At 42.1% G+C, this 20149-nt stretch overlaps 1 protein-coding gene across 2 annotated transcripts in view; it reads left to right on the forward strand.

Annotated features, from left to right (window-relative positions):
• Window positions 1-11311: 11311 nt before the first annotated feature.
• Window positions 11312-20149, forward strand: part of LOC149298111 (nuclear protein AMMECR1-like) — a 30302-nt gene continuing 21464 nt past the window's right edge. For both annotated transcript variants that reach the window (XM_089487757.1, XM_089487758.1), the window contains exon 1: window positions 11312-11706. In XM_089487757.1, coding sequence (XP_089343883.1) covers window positions 11312-11706 — 395 coding nt within the window. The remainder of the gene's footprint in view (window positions 11707-20149) is intronic.

The raw sequence follows: 20149 nt of genomic DNA on the forward strand, positions 1-20149 counted from the left end.
GCACAAATAAATCAAAAGCCTAGAGTTCTTCCAAGGCAAGTTCGTGAAGACATTTTATTAACACATTGTAGTAAACAATAGAATGCTTTTCCTGATAACGTTAAAAATGATGTGTCTAAATGCCATTTTTTCTTAATTAAAATATTAGGGCTTACTACCATTTCGTATACATAAAGAATAGTGTTTGATAAGGAGCAGTATGATTTGTGCCTAAGCCCATGCCATTTTATGCATGGCTTGTTTAGCAGGCTAGTATATAAGCAGCATAAACTGGATCCATTGCTGCGCCCATTCGCAAATCACTAGCATCACAGAGAAGGTTTTAAATATTGTATGTCATACCTCCCAATGGTACCGATTTTCAGGGGAAAGTCCCAATTTTCAGCCACTGTCACATTTGCAACCTTACTGTCCAGCTTTTATGTGCAGTGGGGAGCATGGGCTGGTTGGGGAGATCGTCTGATCTTCTCTGTCTGGCTCAGGAAGGTGGAAAAGCAATGGGGGTATGTGTTGTTGCACAGTACCTAAATCCCTCTGACATGCTTCCCTACACTGATGTTCCTCTTTTCTGGAAGCTCAAATGTTTGCTGTGTATGTTGTACACGCACCTGGGAACTTCCTAGGGTAGGCTGCCTGGGGATCTCCCACTTCTGGGAGATGGCCTTCATGAAGGACCAGGCTAGTTATAAGTAGGAGAGAGGCTAGCCTCAGACAGCCTTTAGAGGGTGGAGAGTGGGAGGAAACTGGGTGGAAACTGGGCGGGAGTGGGTATGACCAAACACTGCTGTCCTGCCCAGAGAAATAAAAAACTCACCCGGAGACTCCGGCTCAAACCTGGAGAGTTCCCTGGTATGGTTCAAAACGTTTTCTTCTTTGTGATTTATTCCGTTATATACAGTATATAGGTTCTAAACACAGATAAAGTCCTGGCCCCAGCTACACCTTAAACAACAACACATTTTTGTCCCTTAAATTAACATTTAATGGAATCACATTACTACAAGTCAGCTTCTCTCTTCATTAACTGTCTGCAAATGGAAATCTTACCAATCAGAATATATTAATTAAGGAGTGTGTTTTTTCATATCATATTAAACCCTTTTCCTCGTGTTCAATTTGTCTAGAATCAAACCGAAAACAGACTGTGTGGCTCAATCTGTGGGATTATTCATTCAATATGATTAGAACCAAACTGACTCATATATATCTACAACAGGATGCATGAGAAAAAAATGAAACGTACTTAGCTCACTCGGATTACAATAAAGGCCAGGAAATTACATTATCTTTGTTTATCCAATGTATTTACTGTGTGATAAAGCACCGCATAAAGCCACTGCCTCTAAACATGATGGCTAAATTACATGGTATCATGAAATGTTTTGCTGTTTGCCTAGACTCACATTGTGTGCTCTAAATAAATTCTTAATAAGTATATATGTTATATTCTAGCCGCCAGGACACGTATGTTCTACTTGTTGTGATGTCGTGTTATACAAATGGCCCTTTAATTATACCTTATTTATTATTTTATTATTTATTTATTATTTTTTATACAGTGTGTCATATTTAAATTATGATGTTTAAATCATTGCATTTATTGAAAGAGTATCACTCATGTAAAAAAAGAATTGCTCCTCTAAAACTAATAATTACTAAACATTATTTAAACATAAAACCGTATTGCCAGTTCGGTTGCAGTTGTTGCAGCCAAGGGTGGCACAACCAGTTATTAGGTGTAGGGGGCAATTACTTTTTCACATGGGTCATACAAGTTTTCATTAACTCTTTACCTTCAATTAATGAAATGATCATGTAAAAGCTTAATTTTATCTTAACTCACATTGTTTTTTTCTTATTTTAACATAAGCTGGATGATCTGAAATTTGTAAATGTGACAATTAAACAAAAATTGAAAAGGGGACAAATAATTTTTCCCAACACCGTATTTCCTATAATGTTCGTCGGAATATCCAAAAAAACAAATCCATTTTGCCTAAAAAAACCTGCAGAGAGAGTGTTGTGTACCTTAATAAATCCAATCTACAGTTTAATTAAGCAAGTCACTATGTTTTAGCTACACAGGAAATTAAAATACAATTTCTGGATCAACAACAGTTTATTTTACTCAAGTTATGGGCTTCATGTCAGAGAGAACCAGAAGTGTTAATTGCTTCAGAAATCAAGGACAATCAGTTGAGTATAATAAAGCCATGATTTACTGCAAGAATATTAATAAGTTTGTTCTTAAAGGGACACTTCAGACATTATGTGCACTGGAATACAAATTATAGCTGTGTAGTCCCTTTGGTCCCCATTGTGAATGCATGCAAGAATTATTAGGACAAATACATATCCTACTAACTAATCTAACGAGGCCCCACTTGCACATTGACTTCAAATGGAGAACTCTCCAGCAGCTATTAATAATAAATTGCTAATTATTAAGTTACATGAAATATATTAAATTGCTTTACATTTGTATTTTCTAAAAAGTGAAATACATACATGTACTGCTTCTCAATCTATTGGCTCACTGTGTGCAGCCATTACGGGTGGTTCTCTGCACAGTCAGTTGTAGACATGTGCTTTGCACACCTGGCAACTCCGGGTTTGACTAAGAGTCTCTGGGTGAAACAGTGCTTACCTGGATCTCCGGTTCTTTTTCACCTATCTATGGGCAGGGGAGCGGTGTTTAGCCACATCTACTCCCCTTCTACTCTTAGTTAAAGGGTATCTGGGCCTAGCCTCCACATGTCAAGCCTCTGGTGGGGCTAGCCCTACACAAAGCCACTAACAAAAAAGGGAGCTTCAGGTGGTCCACCCTGAGAAGTTCCCTGATACGGTGCTTGGACAGTATTCCGTTGTAGATTCTGGTTTGGCCCACAGGTGGTTTGTGGAGCAGAGTCAGTGATCCTCATCAGTAGGCCCGCCACTATAGTTTTGGAATATGTGTATAATGCACTTAAGTGCCCTATACAGGCCAAACAATGACGAATACACATTAAAGTACATTGTACAGGATTGTGTTTTGTAGGGATTTTATATAGTTTTTGGGGATATAATATTCTATTCACCTTTAAATGGTCATTTTCTCAGCATAATAGGAAACCATAGTTTAGGCTGATATAAAGTACACCAAACAGGTGACAATAGAAAAAAATACTAATCAAGAAACAAATAAAGGTCTGTTCATCTCTTTAACAAATGCACAGACCCACCCCAATACCTTTAAAGGTGATATCAGGAAACAAATATACATAGAAAACGGAAATAGAAACCTTTGTTAATGCATAAAGCCTTTCTCTCTAATTACCCCACACCCCTGAAATGCTTCATCTCTTCATGGCAAATAAGCGTCTACAATTACTTGAAGAGCTTTCCCACAAGTCACTTCTTAAGAAAAGCATTTAAGTCGTTTTTACAAGCAATATAGTGGTGATATTTCATTGTTTGATAACAAAGTGATAGGGAGAGCATAAGCACTTGTGTGTTTAAAAGTAAAAGTTCCTCAATTGCGAAATAAGAAAACAGGGCTACAGATAAGGGTGAGTATAATAAAGTATCATGCTAATCCAGGGTTTATTGTTATGGTCTATCTACATAGAAGCCTTATTACAAGATGAAGTTACGCTCCTCCCTATTCGCGTCTCTCTCTTCTACCATTACCTCTTACCACATTTCTGTAACTCCCTACCCTGTTCTGTCAGACTTTCTCCCTCTTACTCTAATTTTAAACGCTTACTAAAAACCCACCTAGACCTAATCCCTCTTAAATTAATACCTTCAACCAGCATGCCAAAGAAGCCATCTGCCATACCCACCTGCAAGATCAACACAGAGGTCTCCTTATCGCCCTCGCTACAATCACCCCATCCTCACCAAAGCAGTCCTCTCCGACTGTCTCCCCCTCAACAACCAAAGATTGGAAGCTTACAAGACCAGGGCTCTCTTCTCCTTCTGTACCACTTCTTTAAACCTGTGTTTTTGATGTCATTTTAAATTGTCTTTGTTAATTATCTTCACGGTTCCCTATAGTAACAGATCTACAGACTCTGCCGGCAGTATTTAAATACATGTGATGTAACATATTATTTCCTTTATATATGTATGTGTATGAATGAAGCATACATGACATTTTGCAAGGCCGGTTTTACTTATTGATGTGTTAAACAGCTTGGAGTGACTTTATCATATATGCAGGCATATCTCATTTTCTGTTGTTTGCAATATTAATTCTAAGATGCCAACCCCCATAACTGACCTCTGTGGGAAAAAATGGGCAGCCATGAACCCCTGAGAGTACCTTTTCCCTAGGCAGCATTCTCTTTTGCCCTATGGAAAAGACAACCCTGCTTATCAATAGCCTCACATAATGCAAAGTATCCGCATAATGTTTCACACAATGTTAACTGCTGACACCCACCCATAACACAATGCTGACTTTTCCTATATGGCTTTACAGAATAGTGAATGCACATAGATTTGCATAATGCTTATTGCTGACACTTACCTACACAAAATGCTGAGTGCTTACATTGAGCGGAAAGCAATGCTTGAAAGCACACACCTTGCTGGAGGCAAAGTTAAATGCCTGCACAGAATGCTGACTGCTCACATCCGATTTCCCACACACAGTTTTGCACCCTCACAAAGCCGTATAACCGTTCAGCCAGGGAAGCCAGCCGTGTGCGCCACGCACTAGTGTGAAAACCACGTATGTCCCCATATAGCGTGTTCAGCTGCGCACAGGGCCTACTGTTCAGAAGGCAACACATACTCTCAAGTGAAGGGTTGGTTCCAGTAGCTCGACTTATGTATCCTACCGCAATCAATAATTAGTTTTTTTTTATAAACATGATATAAACTGGGATATTTCAGCAACATGAATCTCAGATGCACTGAAACCCCAGCTGTTATTGTATTTTTGACCATGGTAAATATTTCAATTATATCTGAACATTTTCCAATTAGATAGCCAAATGTCAGCTGGGTGCATAATAAACTTGAGACACAAAACGACAAACCTCGACAGACAAGAGACATTCTAATATTATTTTTGTTAAGATATGTTAATTGTAAAGTCCAGATAAGTACCACATTTTTAAATATTCTTTTTCTTAATTTTCTTCTGAAGAAAACATCAAATACATTTATATACATTATACTTAGGCTTCTATAACTCCTTGTTTATAGTGTTGCATTAAAAAGGTGACGGTTAATATTATATATGGTGGCTAGAGCTGATGGTTTGTTTAATACTTGTCTCTTGGGGTTATGTGTATCCGGGGGGGGGGGGTTTGGGCACTCTCCCCTCATCCCCCAGAAATTCAAAGAGGACCACTGGAGCAGCAGTGAAGGGGGCAGTAGGCTGTTTAGACTAGGTTAACTAGACATAGAGGCAAAAAAGCTTTTATTTAATTCTGTACGCCCTTCTGCTGTCAGAGTGGTTTGGTGTCCTCGTTCTTTCCTCTAGTTGGTCTCCCCCCCTTCACCCTGGTAGCTGCTTCTTTATAGATGCAGAGTCCCCGCCTGTTTGCAGGCTGCAGACACAAGGTAGTATTATTTTAAACATGTATTGCAGCTAGGGCTTGCTAATACTACAGCTCCAATGACTCTCAGCCAGTCTAGTATGTTAAGCATCATGGGAATGTGAATACAACTGGAATGTCAAAGGCTAGTTTTTATATCATCATGGATTGGCACTGCAGCTGTTGTGGAATGCACATTTTATAATTCTCAGCCATCCATTTAGTTGGCTGAGCATTGCGACAAATGTAATAACAGCAGTGAGTGCCAAATGTTACCATGACTGCTGCACAACTACGAAGTGTTGTATTTTTTGTCCCTTTTTCCCCCCTTCTAACTGCTTTCTTTTTTGTAATACCTCCACTGGTGTAACTACAGAGGCCGCAGCGGCGACGGGGCACATGCCTCTGCGACCCCTTGTTCCCGTCTCCCCATGCTGATTTTAAATAGTTTAGAAAGGGCCCTTCTGACCTGGACCGCACCAGTCCAGGTCGGAAGGACCCCTTCTAAACTATTTTGAACTGGCACAAGGAGACAGGAAAGTATTCTGGTCACATTAAGTCACGTGACCCCACGGTGTAACAGAGGCTGCACAGTGTGCAAGCAGCCGGACAGAAAGCTGCATGAGCGGTGAGAGGTAAGCGGGGGTGGGATGTATTATCTATATGCGTTTGTATTTATGTGCATGGATGTGCACTTGTGTGTGCGGCCCACAATAAGTCTTCAGTACAAACACTAACCTTTGCTGTCTGCATCTACAAAAATACTCAGCACCAAATTGCTGGCTGAACCTCATGGGAATTGTAGTTATAGACTGGGGTTGTTGTGGCCGACACTGCACGCTAACTGCAGCTCCCATGAAATACAGTCAGCCATTACTGGCAGAACACCATTAAGTTACATTTATTTATATAGCGCCAGCAGATTCCGTAGCGCTGATACAACAGGGTTAGTAGAATCATTTAAAAAATCACACACAATAACAAGCTGGTACAGAAGGAGAAGAGGGCCCTGCTCTTGTGAGCTTGCAATCTAGACTGGGGTAGTTCTTTAACCACCCCGGCTAGTCTTTACCACCCCAGCTTTGTAAAATAAAGTTGGGGATGATATCTTGCCCCCGGAAACAATCCTGTGGACACCCATGCTGGGGCTCTTCTGGATTTAGCATTTCAGTAATGATTAATGGATTCTCCTGCAATGACTGTATTTAGGACACATCTCTGCATACAAATTGTCTGTAAGGACACATGATAAAGAGTGAAGGTTAATGTGAAGGTTAATTTAGCCAACATGGCATGCCTTGAGATTCTCACTGAAAAATTAAGTTTTTTTAAGACTATATATATATTTTTGCTTATAGGGCATGTAGTTAAAATGGGGTTGCATGGAACTTAATTAGGTTAATTGCCAGAATGTGTATTTCATACCTATTGGATATGTTATATCATAAACCAAACGGGAAACTAAGAGCTAGGAAAATTGCCTGTGGTTCTCCAATTTCATCATGATGGCTAATCTGTTTTGATTACTTAGAAGAAAATAGGTTAACAACCAATAAAGTGGAATCGTAGCTTCATTCAGTAAAGCGGTGATTGATGGGGTCACCAATACAGTGTGTTTTAGATGCATCTGGTATGCAAAGTGTTAAACTAAAAAGGGCCAAGCAGGCGGGCAATAAGATTGCAGTGAAGCTGAGATTAACCTAGTTGCCAAAAGCACAATCAATGTGATGCTTCCCAGTTTGTTACAGACAACTTTCACACTATCGTTATTACCATAAAAGCAGGTTAAGTACGCATAAGAAATATAAATATGCAGGATGAAGGATGTCTTTATATGCAAAGGGGCTGCAGGCAGGTGAATAACTAGAAACCACAGGGCCCCGGTAGAAAAATTGCCCTGGGAATCCTCCAACTTCACAAAGCAATATGTCCCACAGTGCCACCTTTGCCCCCAAAAAGCTTGTGTCAACCTTTGCCCCAAGCAGCTTATCAGTGCCACCCTAGCCCCCAAATACTCTGCCTGTGCCATCTTTGTTCCCAAACATCATTACCCCTTGAAATATACACTCTGGCACACATATGTAAACACACCTACACAATTTACACATGCTAACACACATAGACATGCCTTCACATACACTTATATTCACAAACACACATGTACACACTTATTCTAACACACACACCATCTCACACCACTTACACATACATGCTCACACATGCTTACATATATATGTCTATGCTCACACACATCTATGCTAACACACGCTTACACATTCATGCTTATACATACTAGCACTTTCACATGCAGATTCATGTTAACATGCCTTTAAAGATACGTTTTGGTGATGTGGTGTACACTTTGAGCACACACAGAGCTACAGCAAAAAAACAGAGAGTGACTTCTAGGCCAGAATGGCAATTATGATTAAACTCTTTCTAAGAAGTATAGATTGATGTTTCCTCTGCAGGAATGACATGTGAGAGACGAGAGCACTTTCCAATCAGCGAGATATATGCAGAACAGAGACTGACCTTGTCTGCCTTTTCCCTTATCTTCATATAGGTCTGCTGACCATGAGCATATTCCCTTTACGCTAGGAACATGTGGTTGTAAGTGATATATGTATTTTACAGAATATATATATATATATATATCGCAGTCCATAAAATGACACCAAACTGGATGAAACAGGTCATGGTACTTAGTTTCCACTCAATTATACAAACACTTGCAGCTTGAAACATAAACCAAAATATATAAAGCTTTTGGCCCATACCCAGAAATTTGACACATGTTTTAAATTTAACCCCAGCCATCCGCCTTGTAAACCAGAAGACGAAACTTAACGTGTTCACCCCCTTTATTGGAAGGCAATTTTAACCCCAATAAAAACCACGACTATAATCACAATTATTTTCCTTTTCCTTTATATATAACACAGGGAAAAGGGGCAGCTGCTCCTCCATGCTGCCACCCGCAGCTCTCCTGCTTCGCTGCTGTCTAACAGACTCTAAGAATAAAAATTAAAACAGATCTGCCAAGGTTTATTGCCTTAAGATCGCTGATGGGTCCCTTTAAATGTCTGTGGTGTTCCCCCTTGTAAATGCATATGCCACATGATATCCTTACTGCCGTTCTGGTTTTTGGAAGGAGTTCTGGGGCTTCTAATGAGATTTCAACGAGAACGCTTTTCTGCCACTGATATTTAATACAAATCTTCAGTTTTATCCTACAGAAAATATTTTTTTCACAATATTCTTTAAATAGTCTAAGGGGAAATTATGTGTCTAATTATGTTAATAAAGTTGGTGTGTATTTGCATGTTAATATTGCATCCAATGAAAACTAAGCAAGGTGTAGATTCCATACCATCAGCCAATCAAAATCTTCTGTAACTCTACATGGCGTAGGAAGCATAGTGCTATTTTCTGGTAGCCTTTGTTACTGGAGGTCCCAGCTTTTGCAGGGACACACTTTTCTTCTTCTAGATACGTTACTCTGTTACATAAATGGCAATCCATAAGTCAAAAAGTCTCACTAGACAACCGGCCCCCAGCCTCTCAGGGGAGGGCAAAAGCAAATGATTGATGTCTGTATAAAAAGATATAAATGGAAACAGCTATGAATAGCAGAAAATATGAGAGGACAGAAGTCTGAATCAAGAGACACAGAGACCAATGGTCACCCTACTATACAAGTACTTGGAGTGTCATTAATTTTCCACTCTTCAGTGTCTGTTTTGTGTGTGTACATGTCTATGTATATGAGTATATGTGTGTGTATGTTTATATATATATATATGTGCATGTGTGTATGTATGTGTGTATATGTATATGCGTGTGTATGTGTATATATATATATATATATGTGTGTATGTGTATATATATATATATATATATATATATACCGTTTGCTCAATTATAAGGCAAGGTTTTTTTCAGCGCAAATGCCAAGTGTGACTGTAAGACTAAGATCCAGATCCCCCGCAGCGCTGCAGGGGACCTGGATGCTCCTCTCTGGTAACCTCCGCTGCTGTCGGCACTTCCGACGGGGCTTCTATGACGGAGTGCTGGCGTCACACGACCACCGTAGAAGCCCCATCGGAAGTACTGGTAGGCAGCATTCTTATATTCACGCTTTTCCTTTTTTTCCTAAATTAATATTCAAATTTTGGGGGGTCATCTTATAATCAGGGTCGTCTTAATAATCGAGCAAGTACGGTATATGTGTTTGTGTATGTATGTTAGTATATATGTATATGCATGTGTATATATACATGTGTATATAAAAAGATATGTGTGTGTGTGTGTATATATATATATATATATATGTGTGTGTGTGTGTGTATGAGGGTATATGTATTTGCATGTGTATGTGTGTATATATGTGTGTGTACGTGAGTGTACACATACAACTAGTTACAGGCCCGGACTGGCCATTGGGCACCTGCCCCATAAGAAAGCCGCAACTGCGACCAGGCCCGCCACCCTAAGGGGCCGGGAAGCCCCCACCTGGGCCGGCCTTACGGTTGTGCGGCCGCACAGGGTTTAAATTAAAACATCGGGGGGTTTTTTGTTTTTTTTTACTTTATTTAACATCTTCCATGTTAAATAAAGTTTTTGTTAACTTTATTTAACATGGAGGATGTTAAATAAAGTTAAAAAAAAGGCTGGCCCTGGTGGGGGCTTCCCGGCCCCTTAGAGTGGCGGGCCTGGTCGCAGTTGCGGCGGGCTTAAGGGGTCCTGCGTTAATGCGGCCATTGAGGCCACATAGGCCCAGTCAGTCCGGTCCTGACTGGGCCTATTTTAAGGTAGGGGCCTGGAGCTGCATTGAGGCCGCATAGGCCAAGTCAATGCGGGCCCGGTCACAGTTGCTGCTTGCTCCGGCAACAAGGTAAGTAGGGTGAGGGAGGGGGGTGCAGTGAGATGGGGCAGAGGGAGGTTAGATAGTGAGAAATGGGGAGAGGGGATAGATAGTGAGAGGGGGTACATATTGAGAAGTGGGGAAGGGGGTACATAGTGAAAAGGGGGAACATAGTGAGAAGGGGCAGATAAGATGGGGAGAGGGGGTAGTGTGAATGCGTATGAGAATGAATGAATAAATGTGTGGATGAATTGTGTGAATGCGTACGACAATTAATGAATTCATGTGTGGATGAATTGCTTGAATGATTTGTGAGACTGCATTAATGAATGTGTTAATGATTTGTGTGAATGAGTGAGTAAATGCAAAGATGGTACATGAAGGGTGGGCTTAAACAATAAATAAATAGAAATGGGCTGCTCAGGCTTAAATACCCAGGCCTATTTTTTGTCCCAGTCCGGGCCTGACTAGGAACATAAAATACAAAATACAGTACAGAAGTCTCACAAGCAGAAGAAAGCAAAGCAGACAAGCTTCTGTGGGCTCAGTGATCTCTGTATCAGACCTTCCTTCCTTTCTTTCCTTTATCTCTAAGATAAACGAACTTAGTGTAAACAGGTCCTGAATACGGGGTTTACGTTTGTTACGTAGGAGAGGATTGTGCGCTATACTGAGGTGCTGACCACCGCTCCCCTTTCTGTGTCTCCTGCTGTAGGTCCCTCCAAGCCTCTCACTAATCCAGCTGTTAAAGGGGGCGGAGCTTTGGAGTGAGCGACTGACAGCTCTCCGAAAGCCTGCCATTCAAGCATCTACAGGAGGCGGGATCATATATCAGAGTGACTGACAGGAGAGGCGGGGCAGTGAAGAACAGTCACTGCTACGTCACCACGCACAGGAGGAGGACGCCCGGAGCATGGGTCGGAAGCGGTGCGTGGGAGACTGTTCCAAGATGGCGGCGGGCTGCTGTGGGGTGAAGAAGCAGAAACTCTCCAGCTCTCCGCCCTCTGGCTCGGGGGGACCAGGCGGCCCGCACTGCAGTGGAGAGAGCCAGTGCCGTGGGGCGGAGTTGGGGCTTGGAGGCTCAGGGAGCGGCCCGGTTGGCAGCAATCGGGTGAACGGCCTGGGCTGTGGGAACAGCCTATCCCCCGGCTGCGGGACTCTCTCTCCGGGCTGTGCTTCCAGCCTGAGCCCCAGCTCCCGGAAGATGGTGGTATCGGCTGAGATGTGCTGCTTCTGCTTTGACGTTCTGTATTGTCATCTGTACGGGTATCAGCCGCCTCGCACACCCCGCTTCACCAATGATCCCTAGTAAGTGCCGGCTTTCGGTGCCGGGGAGGGGGGGCCTGGAGGGGTTACTGTAAGGGAATGTGTGGGGAGATCAGCTACAGGATTGGGCGAGTATTCCGCACAAGGGCTAGTAAAGGCTAAATTGATGGCTTTCTTTGGTAGTGAAAGCTGGAGGGATTTGTTTGTAAATTCTAAGTGTTAGCCAAGTATTGTGGAGCGATTGGGTGTTAGTGAGTTTGGCATAGGGCGTAGGAATGGGGTGATGGGCAGTATGTGTGTAAAGTGTTAAAGTTTGGGGTTAGTAGGGCAGATCAGTCCTACAGACACTGAAGGCTTGGGAGGCAGAATAAAGGGTTTAGGGGAAATAGAGGAGGGGGCGGCTAGGGCTTTTGTAGAGATCAGACAGAAGTAGGTCATTTGGCTAATATGACAGATGTATGTGAGGGGTCTTAATTTATTAGGAGGTTGATTTGAAAGGAAATATGAACCGACAGACAATGAGTGAATGAACAATAGACCTGAGATTGTGAAAGATTCTGTAATATGGTGGGGTAAATGTAAGGTTTGGGGGGGGTAGTTAGCGTAAACATTCATGTAATAGAAGGGTATATGTTACTGCAAATAGCCATGAACACAATTTAAGATATGTGGTTCCCTTTAGACAGCCATATACTTGTGGTGGTTGTTTTAAATGAGCTGAAGCTTAACAATAGTTGACCATAAGCACCGCTTTAAGTTGGTTGGTTTAGTCTTTTGTGGCTGGGAGAGACTGTTTAGGGTGTCTTCACGTATGGAAGCCAAGGCGCGGTTGCCACAAAGTAGTATAAATGGTGTTTTTTTGTAGTATTCAAATTGATTGGATGAATAATCTAAACCAGGTTCTCGGTAATGTTGCAGGCTCCCTGGTGTATTTATGATTACAACTAATTGCAAAGCGAACTGTTCTTTGTACATGGTGTGTGTCAAAGTGGTGGTGGCATGAAGAAAACATTCGGTGTGCACTCTTCCCTTAGTCTGTGCTGCTGAATATACATTCAAAACAGCCACAAAAGGCGAAGCAGTATGACACACGGATTGTGCTTGTTTAATTGTTCATGTGATCTCCCAGAACTTCACCCTCCTCCACCAGTTGAAACAAGGTGGGCTATGTTCCAAGGCAAACATGAAATCATAATGGAGCAAGGGGATGAGCAAGATGTCAAAACAAGACTGATTTGTTGTATTTCAGCTGTATCTGAGAAACTTGTACATATGGAGTAGGCAAGAGGAGCATTACGGTGGTGTGTTTGGTGACTGCTGTAGATTGGCACTTTATTTTATCATTTAGTATACTCATATTTAATGTATGTGTGTATACAATATATATATACTCAAAATTATGAGTGACGTCCCCAATTCTGGTATTGGTGAATTTACAGTGCTGTCAGAATTCAAATGGGGGGTTTCCTACTGTTGCCATGATGTCCTTTAAATGACGCTATGGGTGAAACCCGGTCTTTTTGCTTCGTCAACCGAGGAATTTGCTTCTGGAACGAAACTTGTCCCTGATCATGAGCTGTTGTGGATGGCATGTGAGCTGTAGCACGATTTAGAAGCCTCTCGTCCTGCTTGGTTTAGCTGTTAAGCCAGAGCACTGAGCCAGTAAAGGATGTTTAATCTGCAGGTTGCCAAGTGAAGCAAACAGCACACCGTGCATAAGTGTGCATGGCTGGGTTATGCTGTATTTATTGCCAACATATACACACACATTCTTTTCTAAATGTACACAACAGTCCTAAAACAATAGTGCTACACATATAACTTCCTTTTGGTTTTGTTAGTACATTGTGCTTCTGATTTGGTGCCTCATTCTGAAACCTTTATGGTGGTAACGTGCAGCTCAAGAGACTCGTCATGTCAGCACTTTCCGTTTGTCCCCGTATCCTTAGTAACAGAAGGAGCGTGTCTTTTGTGTTGGAGGCTATATCTGGATCTGATAAAGCAGTCTTCTTAGCGTTTGAGTGAAGAATGTAGTGACCAGGCCATTTCACTCCCTATAAAGTGAACCTCTCTTGCCGGTCCTGCAGTTCCCTGCTGCTCTATGATTACCCCTCCCCCACCTTCCGCTGTGAAACCTGTGCGACCTAAAGTCCTCCTGACACCTCTGTCAATACCTTGTGATATTTGTATAAACTCTTTCAAACTCGGAGCTGTCTTCATTGGTCATGGGAAAGTCACGCCACAGCTGTGTCTAAATAGTGAAACTTCTGATCCAGCCCAGCTGCATGAACTCTAGGTATCGTACCCCTCTGCCCAGTGTATCCCCTTATTACAGGGTCTTTAACCCGTTGCGTTTGTTTGCATAATAGGCTATGTAGCGCTTGTTTAAATGTATACCATACCTTTATTTTCCTGTGCATTTTGAACAGTTAGTTATTTTCTTGTCTTTATTCTAATTCACTGGACAGCGGATTGCGTTCTGCAGGCACTGCTTTGCTTGTTTGAAAATGTAAAGTAACGTTTTCAGCAGCGTCTTAATAAACGAGTTTTGAGACGTTGGCAAGCAATTAGTAACCATAAATGATAAAAAAAAAAACGGATTCTTGCAAATCTTGCAAATCACACAACTGTATTAAAACCTTTAAACATGTTTTAAACATGTTTCTGCTTGTGTTTATTTTTTTTCTGTTTTGACTTTTTACAGTTTTCCCTGTGCTGCTTCTATTTGCGTTGGTGGAGGTGAAGCTCTGAAATGAACACTAGAAGTGTAAATGATGGCGCTTAGTAAAAAGACGATAAGATCCACATAAATAATGGCATGTTTTAACAGATACAGAAGGGGCAAGCAGAGAAAAGAAAAATGTCTCTGCACTAAGCAGTCCCAGGCTCAAATACCGTATTTGCTCGATTATAAGACGACCCCCCAAAATCTGAATATTAGGAAAAAAAGAAAAAGCCTGAATATAAGACGACCCTAAAGGAAAAAAGTTTAACCAGTAAATGTTAATTCATGTAAACTATTTTTTTAAATAAAAGCTATGATTGAGAAAAATTTTTTTGTTTTTATTTCCTTGTATTTTCCAACCTGTCCCCCAGTTACGCACATCTGCCCCCAGGCTTGCCACACCAATATGGCACTGTGGCCCATGATATGCCTTTTGACCCCCTATGTGCCACTCTGCCTCCAGAAATGCCTTATACCCCTATATCCCATTCTGGCATTTAGGGGGTTAAAAGGCATATTATGGGGCAGAGTGGCATATAGGGAGGTATAAGGCATTCCAGGAGGCAGAGTGGCATTAAGGGAGTTAAAAGGCATTGTATAGAGCACTCTGCCTCCAGAAATGCCTTATACCCCTATATGCCACTCTGGCATTTAGGGGGTTAAAAGGCATATTATGGGGCAGAGTGGCATATAGGGAGGTATAAGGCATTTCAGGAGGCAGAGTGCTCTATTAAATGCCCCCTTACCGCCACTCTGCCTCCTGAAATGCCTTATACCTCCCTATATGCCACTCTGCCCCATAATATGCCTTTTAACCCCCTAAGTGCCAGAGTGGCATATAGGGGTATAAGGCATTCCAGAAATGCCCTATGCCCCCATTTAACACACGCACACACACACACACACACACACACACACACACACCGGTGCTTTCAATTTCCTGCTGTATTGCCGGGGCAGCGGGTTGACGTCTCCTTCCGCTGCAACCGGAAGGAGGTGGAGTTGGCAGCGGGGGTTTGTCTGTCAGAGATCAGGTGCGGCACCGGTGCGGGGAACTCTGATCTCTGACAGTCGGGGAAGGTATGCGCGACGGACGCAGACAACCCCCGCTGCTAGCCACACCTCCTTCCGGCTGCAGCGGACATTGTTTACGCGATTCGCGTAGACGTCAACCCGCTGCCCCGGCAATACAGCAGGAAGCACCGGTAAGTGTGGGGGGGGGGGGGGGATCTGGATCCTAGTCTCATATTCAGACCTATTTGAGGTCTGATTAGAAGACGACCCCAATTAGAAGTCGTCTTATAATCGAGCAAATACGGTAATACAAATGTGTATAATGAGGCCTAACAAACAGGTGTGAGCATGCTGCAAATAGTGTATACAAAAAACTGTCTGTGCTTCTCACCATAATAAAGTTGGCAACAAATATATAAACATAATATAAATGAGAGGTTTTGGTTATATGAATTGGCCAAAGCATAATTAAGCTCACCCACCACGTCAAGGCACACTCTCAATAGGGTGAGAACCTACTCTCACCTCCTACATAATGGACACTGTTTATACTGCTACCAAAACCTTATTAATGTGTTGGGGGAGGTGCAATTAAACCTCCTCCATATTAACCACATAATATACCGAAGGTGCATTGGTCTTTGCTTACTAGTGCTTAAAAGTACAGTCTAGCCCCCAAAAATTTACTTTTAATGCATTTTACTGCATGCAAATTGGAGCATATGGTTTCTAATTACTGGCATTAGAAAATAGCCCGTCCTGGCCTCGCTCCTCCACGGCTGCTTCAACTGAGACCAGGAACTTTTGTAGGTAGACTCGTTGCCAGCAAGATGTCGTTGTTCAGATAGCATACACGGGATCGTCTGCTTCTTCCGCCATTGATTTAGAAGGAAGCTCTCTTTGAGTAGAATTTGGCAGCTGTGGAGGACTTGACTTCATTGACTAAATATTGCATGATTCAATTTGCATGCAATGTATCCACTTGAGATCTTCTCTTCTGACATGTTCTGAACAGAGGTAGGCACCAACATATGCTCATGGTGGGCATTTACTGGAGTCTGTGATGGACAATTTAATGATCAATGGGCCTTTACAAACCTTGCCACGCACACTGGTGTCCTTGTACGGACACTTTGCCTATCCCTGGGTCTGAACATATCTGAAGTTACCACAAAGCTTGTGCTCTGTTTACCCAGCTGGTAAAGATATCCCAGTGACTCTGCTTGTTTACTCGGTTACTTTGCGTTGTCGGTTTATCTCGGTGTGTCTTCATATGTTTTGACTTTGTTGCTGCACCCATCTTAAGATTGCCCCCTGTTTACATGCTTTTGTTTCAAAAATGTTACAAAGAAATCATCTGCCCGTTATTTTATGGCCGATGATTGTTGCTGCTTCACAATAAAGCCTGTTTATGGCTGTGCAGTTGTGTGTTTAAAACCCCATCGCACCAAAGCCTGTACATGTACAGCCTCACAATGCAGTTTCCTTAATGGGTTTAAAGACTACCCCTGTCCCTAATGATTCAGTTGTGTGCCGGGTTTTTTTTTTGTTTTTTTTTTATTCGTCTATTTTTTTTAAAAATAACCTTACTTGAACTTCAGATGTCACGCTTGTTTCTTGTGCCTCTTGGTGTGTTTTGGTTTACTTTGTTGTTCTTTTTCCATCAGTAGAGCTAGCTTTGAGGCTGCTTTCACATTACAGTTGTACTGTTTGAATGTTCGACACCGAGGTTCTTTATTTGAAAAACCTGTTGCTGGTTATGGAGATGTAATTTAATGCAGGTGTGGTTTTCTAATATTCTAGTCTTCCTCGCCTATCGTGCTAGGAGTTTTGTGTAAACACACAACCATTGTCTGATTACCGCACAAATCACTTGGCTCTGTGGATGTCTCGGCCCATAAGACGGAGGGGGGCGGGGGGGGTGTTGGGTTCTTCTGCTTTGGAGTCACGCAAGGTCACAACCAAAATGTGCAGAGCTCCCGTCTTGCTTTTGATGTTGTAGATTGCAAATCCTATACCTTGTTCATTAAGAATTTATAATGCATTTTCAGATGTTTTCCAATCAAGTAAAAGAATTGTAGTAACAGTAGACTGATGATCACATCTATTGTATCAGGTAGAGAATGGTGTGGTAACAACATTTCCAGTAACAGGGAGGCTTCTGAAGCATTTTCCGGATTTATGTGGGCATTATATATAGCAGTGTGAGATTTCCTCTTTGCTGCTGGTGTGTAGGGGAGGGGGTATTTTTCTTGGAGCCTCCTACCTCTTAAGATCAAAACATTCTGCTAATTGGAGAACGAGGGACTCATCTGAAAACATCACACCACAAACAGTTAATTTCTGTTAGAGAGAGACTTCCGTTAAGGGAATAATTTAAGAACCATTTGCATAAGGTATTGAACAAATTATATTAATGGAGTTCCTTAGCATATTTTGGACTATACCTTTTTATTGCAGATATTAGTGAAAACAATTTCCTGAGTAATTGTCACACTGTTTTGAATTTAACCCTCTTTAGTAATTGTCAAAATATTCACAAAATGAGTCTTTTTCATACCAGAGATCTCTTAACCATGGGCAGAAATCGATGTATTGCTCTTGGTGCATGAATTAAATATTTTACAGGTGATAACATGGTAACCGTTGTTTATAGGTCGTTTTATGAGCTGAGTTTCTGCAACGGTTAAGGAGAGCAGGATTGGTAGAAAATGGATATTCGCTGTATTGATTCTGTAGATCAGGGTGTAAAGGGATTGCTGGCTTTGCAATCGTTTTCTTGATTGACCTTGGTTGGGCCAGGTCATGGTTCTTTAAATGGAACTGATGGCACTTAAATATTTCATGCAAATGTCACTCTTGGGCAGTCTGAGACCCCTCCCCGTTCTCATGCATAGAAAGCACTCCCATTGATTTCAATGGGAGTTCTTTCCTGCCACTGATTGGCTGGCTGTCCATGTTGGTAGAAATTGTTTCTTAAAATGTAAGTCAATTTGATCTAGATCCAACCATGAAACATAAACTTTCTTTTAATAGGATTTCAATGTTTAATGATCCTTTTTCTATGTAAATTTTTAGATTAAATGCAGTCCCTCAGACTGCTGGAGAGACTACGCAGGAGTTTAATCTTTTACATTGGGCTCGATTCATTTTAAAGTGCAGTGGCTTAGATACAACCTTAACATATTCTTCCACTAAGTAAGAAAGTCTGCTCTGTTTTTCAGTGAGTGTTTTTTATCATCAGTGTGTACACACAGACAACATAGGATGTTCTCTGCCTTGAATACAGAGATTATTTCCTCAATCCTCAATCCGTTGTATAGAATATATATAGTACTAATAGATACTTTCTCTCTTAGAAGTTAGTATTGTAAGCATTCAGTAAAAATACATCTTTATAAAAAACAAAAGTGAACTGGGAACTTACATATACCCCACTCTGGATAGCACAGGTTTAGTGTACTTTCTGTCAATTGCATCGATATGTGTAAATACATCCAGCATTTAGGGCTCTTTTAGAAACTGATCTGTGCCACCCATTTAAGACAGGTTTAGCTGTCAAAACCAAGGAGCCTTAATTTTTTTTAATCAATCACTTCTTCTTAGTGTGTGCGTGTATATAACGTATTGGCTCGGATGTAGGCCGCACCCGAATATAGGCCGCACCCTAAAAGTTTAGTGCTTTATCCCCCCCCCCCGAGATATGCTGCCACTGTCCTCCTCCTCCCCCCCGACTTACCAGAGCAGACTCCCGGGTGTCTTGCGGGGCCAGCGGGGGACATCTACGCAATACAACTTCCGGTGCCTGCACTCAGCGGATGTGCCGGCACCGGAAGTTGTATACGCGTATTGCGTAGATGTCCCCCGCCAGCCCTACAAGACACCCGGGAGTCTGCTCTGGTAAGTCTTGGGGGCAGAGGTAAAACGCATCGTGCGGACGTTCACCGGCTTCACACTCTTGTTAAAGAGATTGTTAAAGCACATCGTGCTGGCAGCGGAGGTTGTTTACACGCGCATCACTGCAGCCGGTGAACGTCTGCGTTTAGACAATCTCCCGTGCCGGCACTCCCCCCGTGGAAAGTGCTGGCAGGGGAGGCATATCAGAGAGTAGGGTACGGGTCCCCTGCACCGCTGCGGGGGATCTGTATCCTAACCCTGCTGCCTGCCCGCCGCCCGGAACTGCATGTATTTATATATTCGAGCCAATACGGTATATGTGTGTGTGTATATATATAATGTGTGTGTGTGTCAACCCGTTTGCGACCAATGACCTGCCAGGTACGTCATGAAAATGTCCCTAGAGGACTAATGACGTACCTGGTATGTCTTCTGGAAGAAAAAGTCTCACATTGCCATGAGGACACCAATGTAGCTGCTCCGCGACTGGATCAGTGAACCTGCAGCGGATCCCCTGCACTTGTGTATGTGATCGCTGCTGCAGCAGCCAATGACATGCAAAGATAGTTAAATGACATAGGCAGTGGTTGAAAGCACTAACTTTTGTCTCTCTCTCTCCTCACTGTAATCACGAGCCGAAGACAGACAGTCTGGTAGTGTGGTAGTGAGTTAGGATCTACGAACAAAAATTGGACATTAAAGGGTTACAATTTCACCTCTATTCCCAGAAGGACACCCCAATGGACCCCCCCCCCCTTTTTAAGTTGGAAATATGGCTTTTGTTTAATTAAGTTCATGCCTCAGGCATAAATGCAAGGAAATGGCTTATCTGGGTTCCATGTTGCACTA

Source organism: Sceloporus occidentalis, unplaced genomic scaffold (genome assembly GCF_023333645.1).
Source record: "Sceloporus occidentalis isolate IW3139 unplaced genomic scaffold, rSceOcc1.0.p SCAF_34, whole genome shotgun sequence".
Taxonomy (NCBI): Eukaryota; Metazoa; Chordata; class Lepidosauria; order Squamata; family Phrynosomatidae; genus Sceloporus; species Sceloporus occidentalis.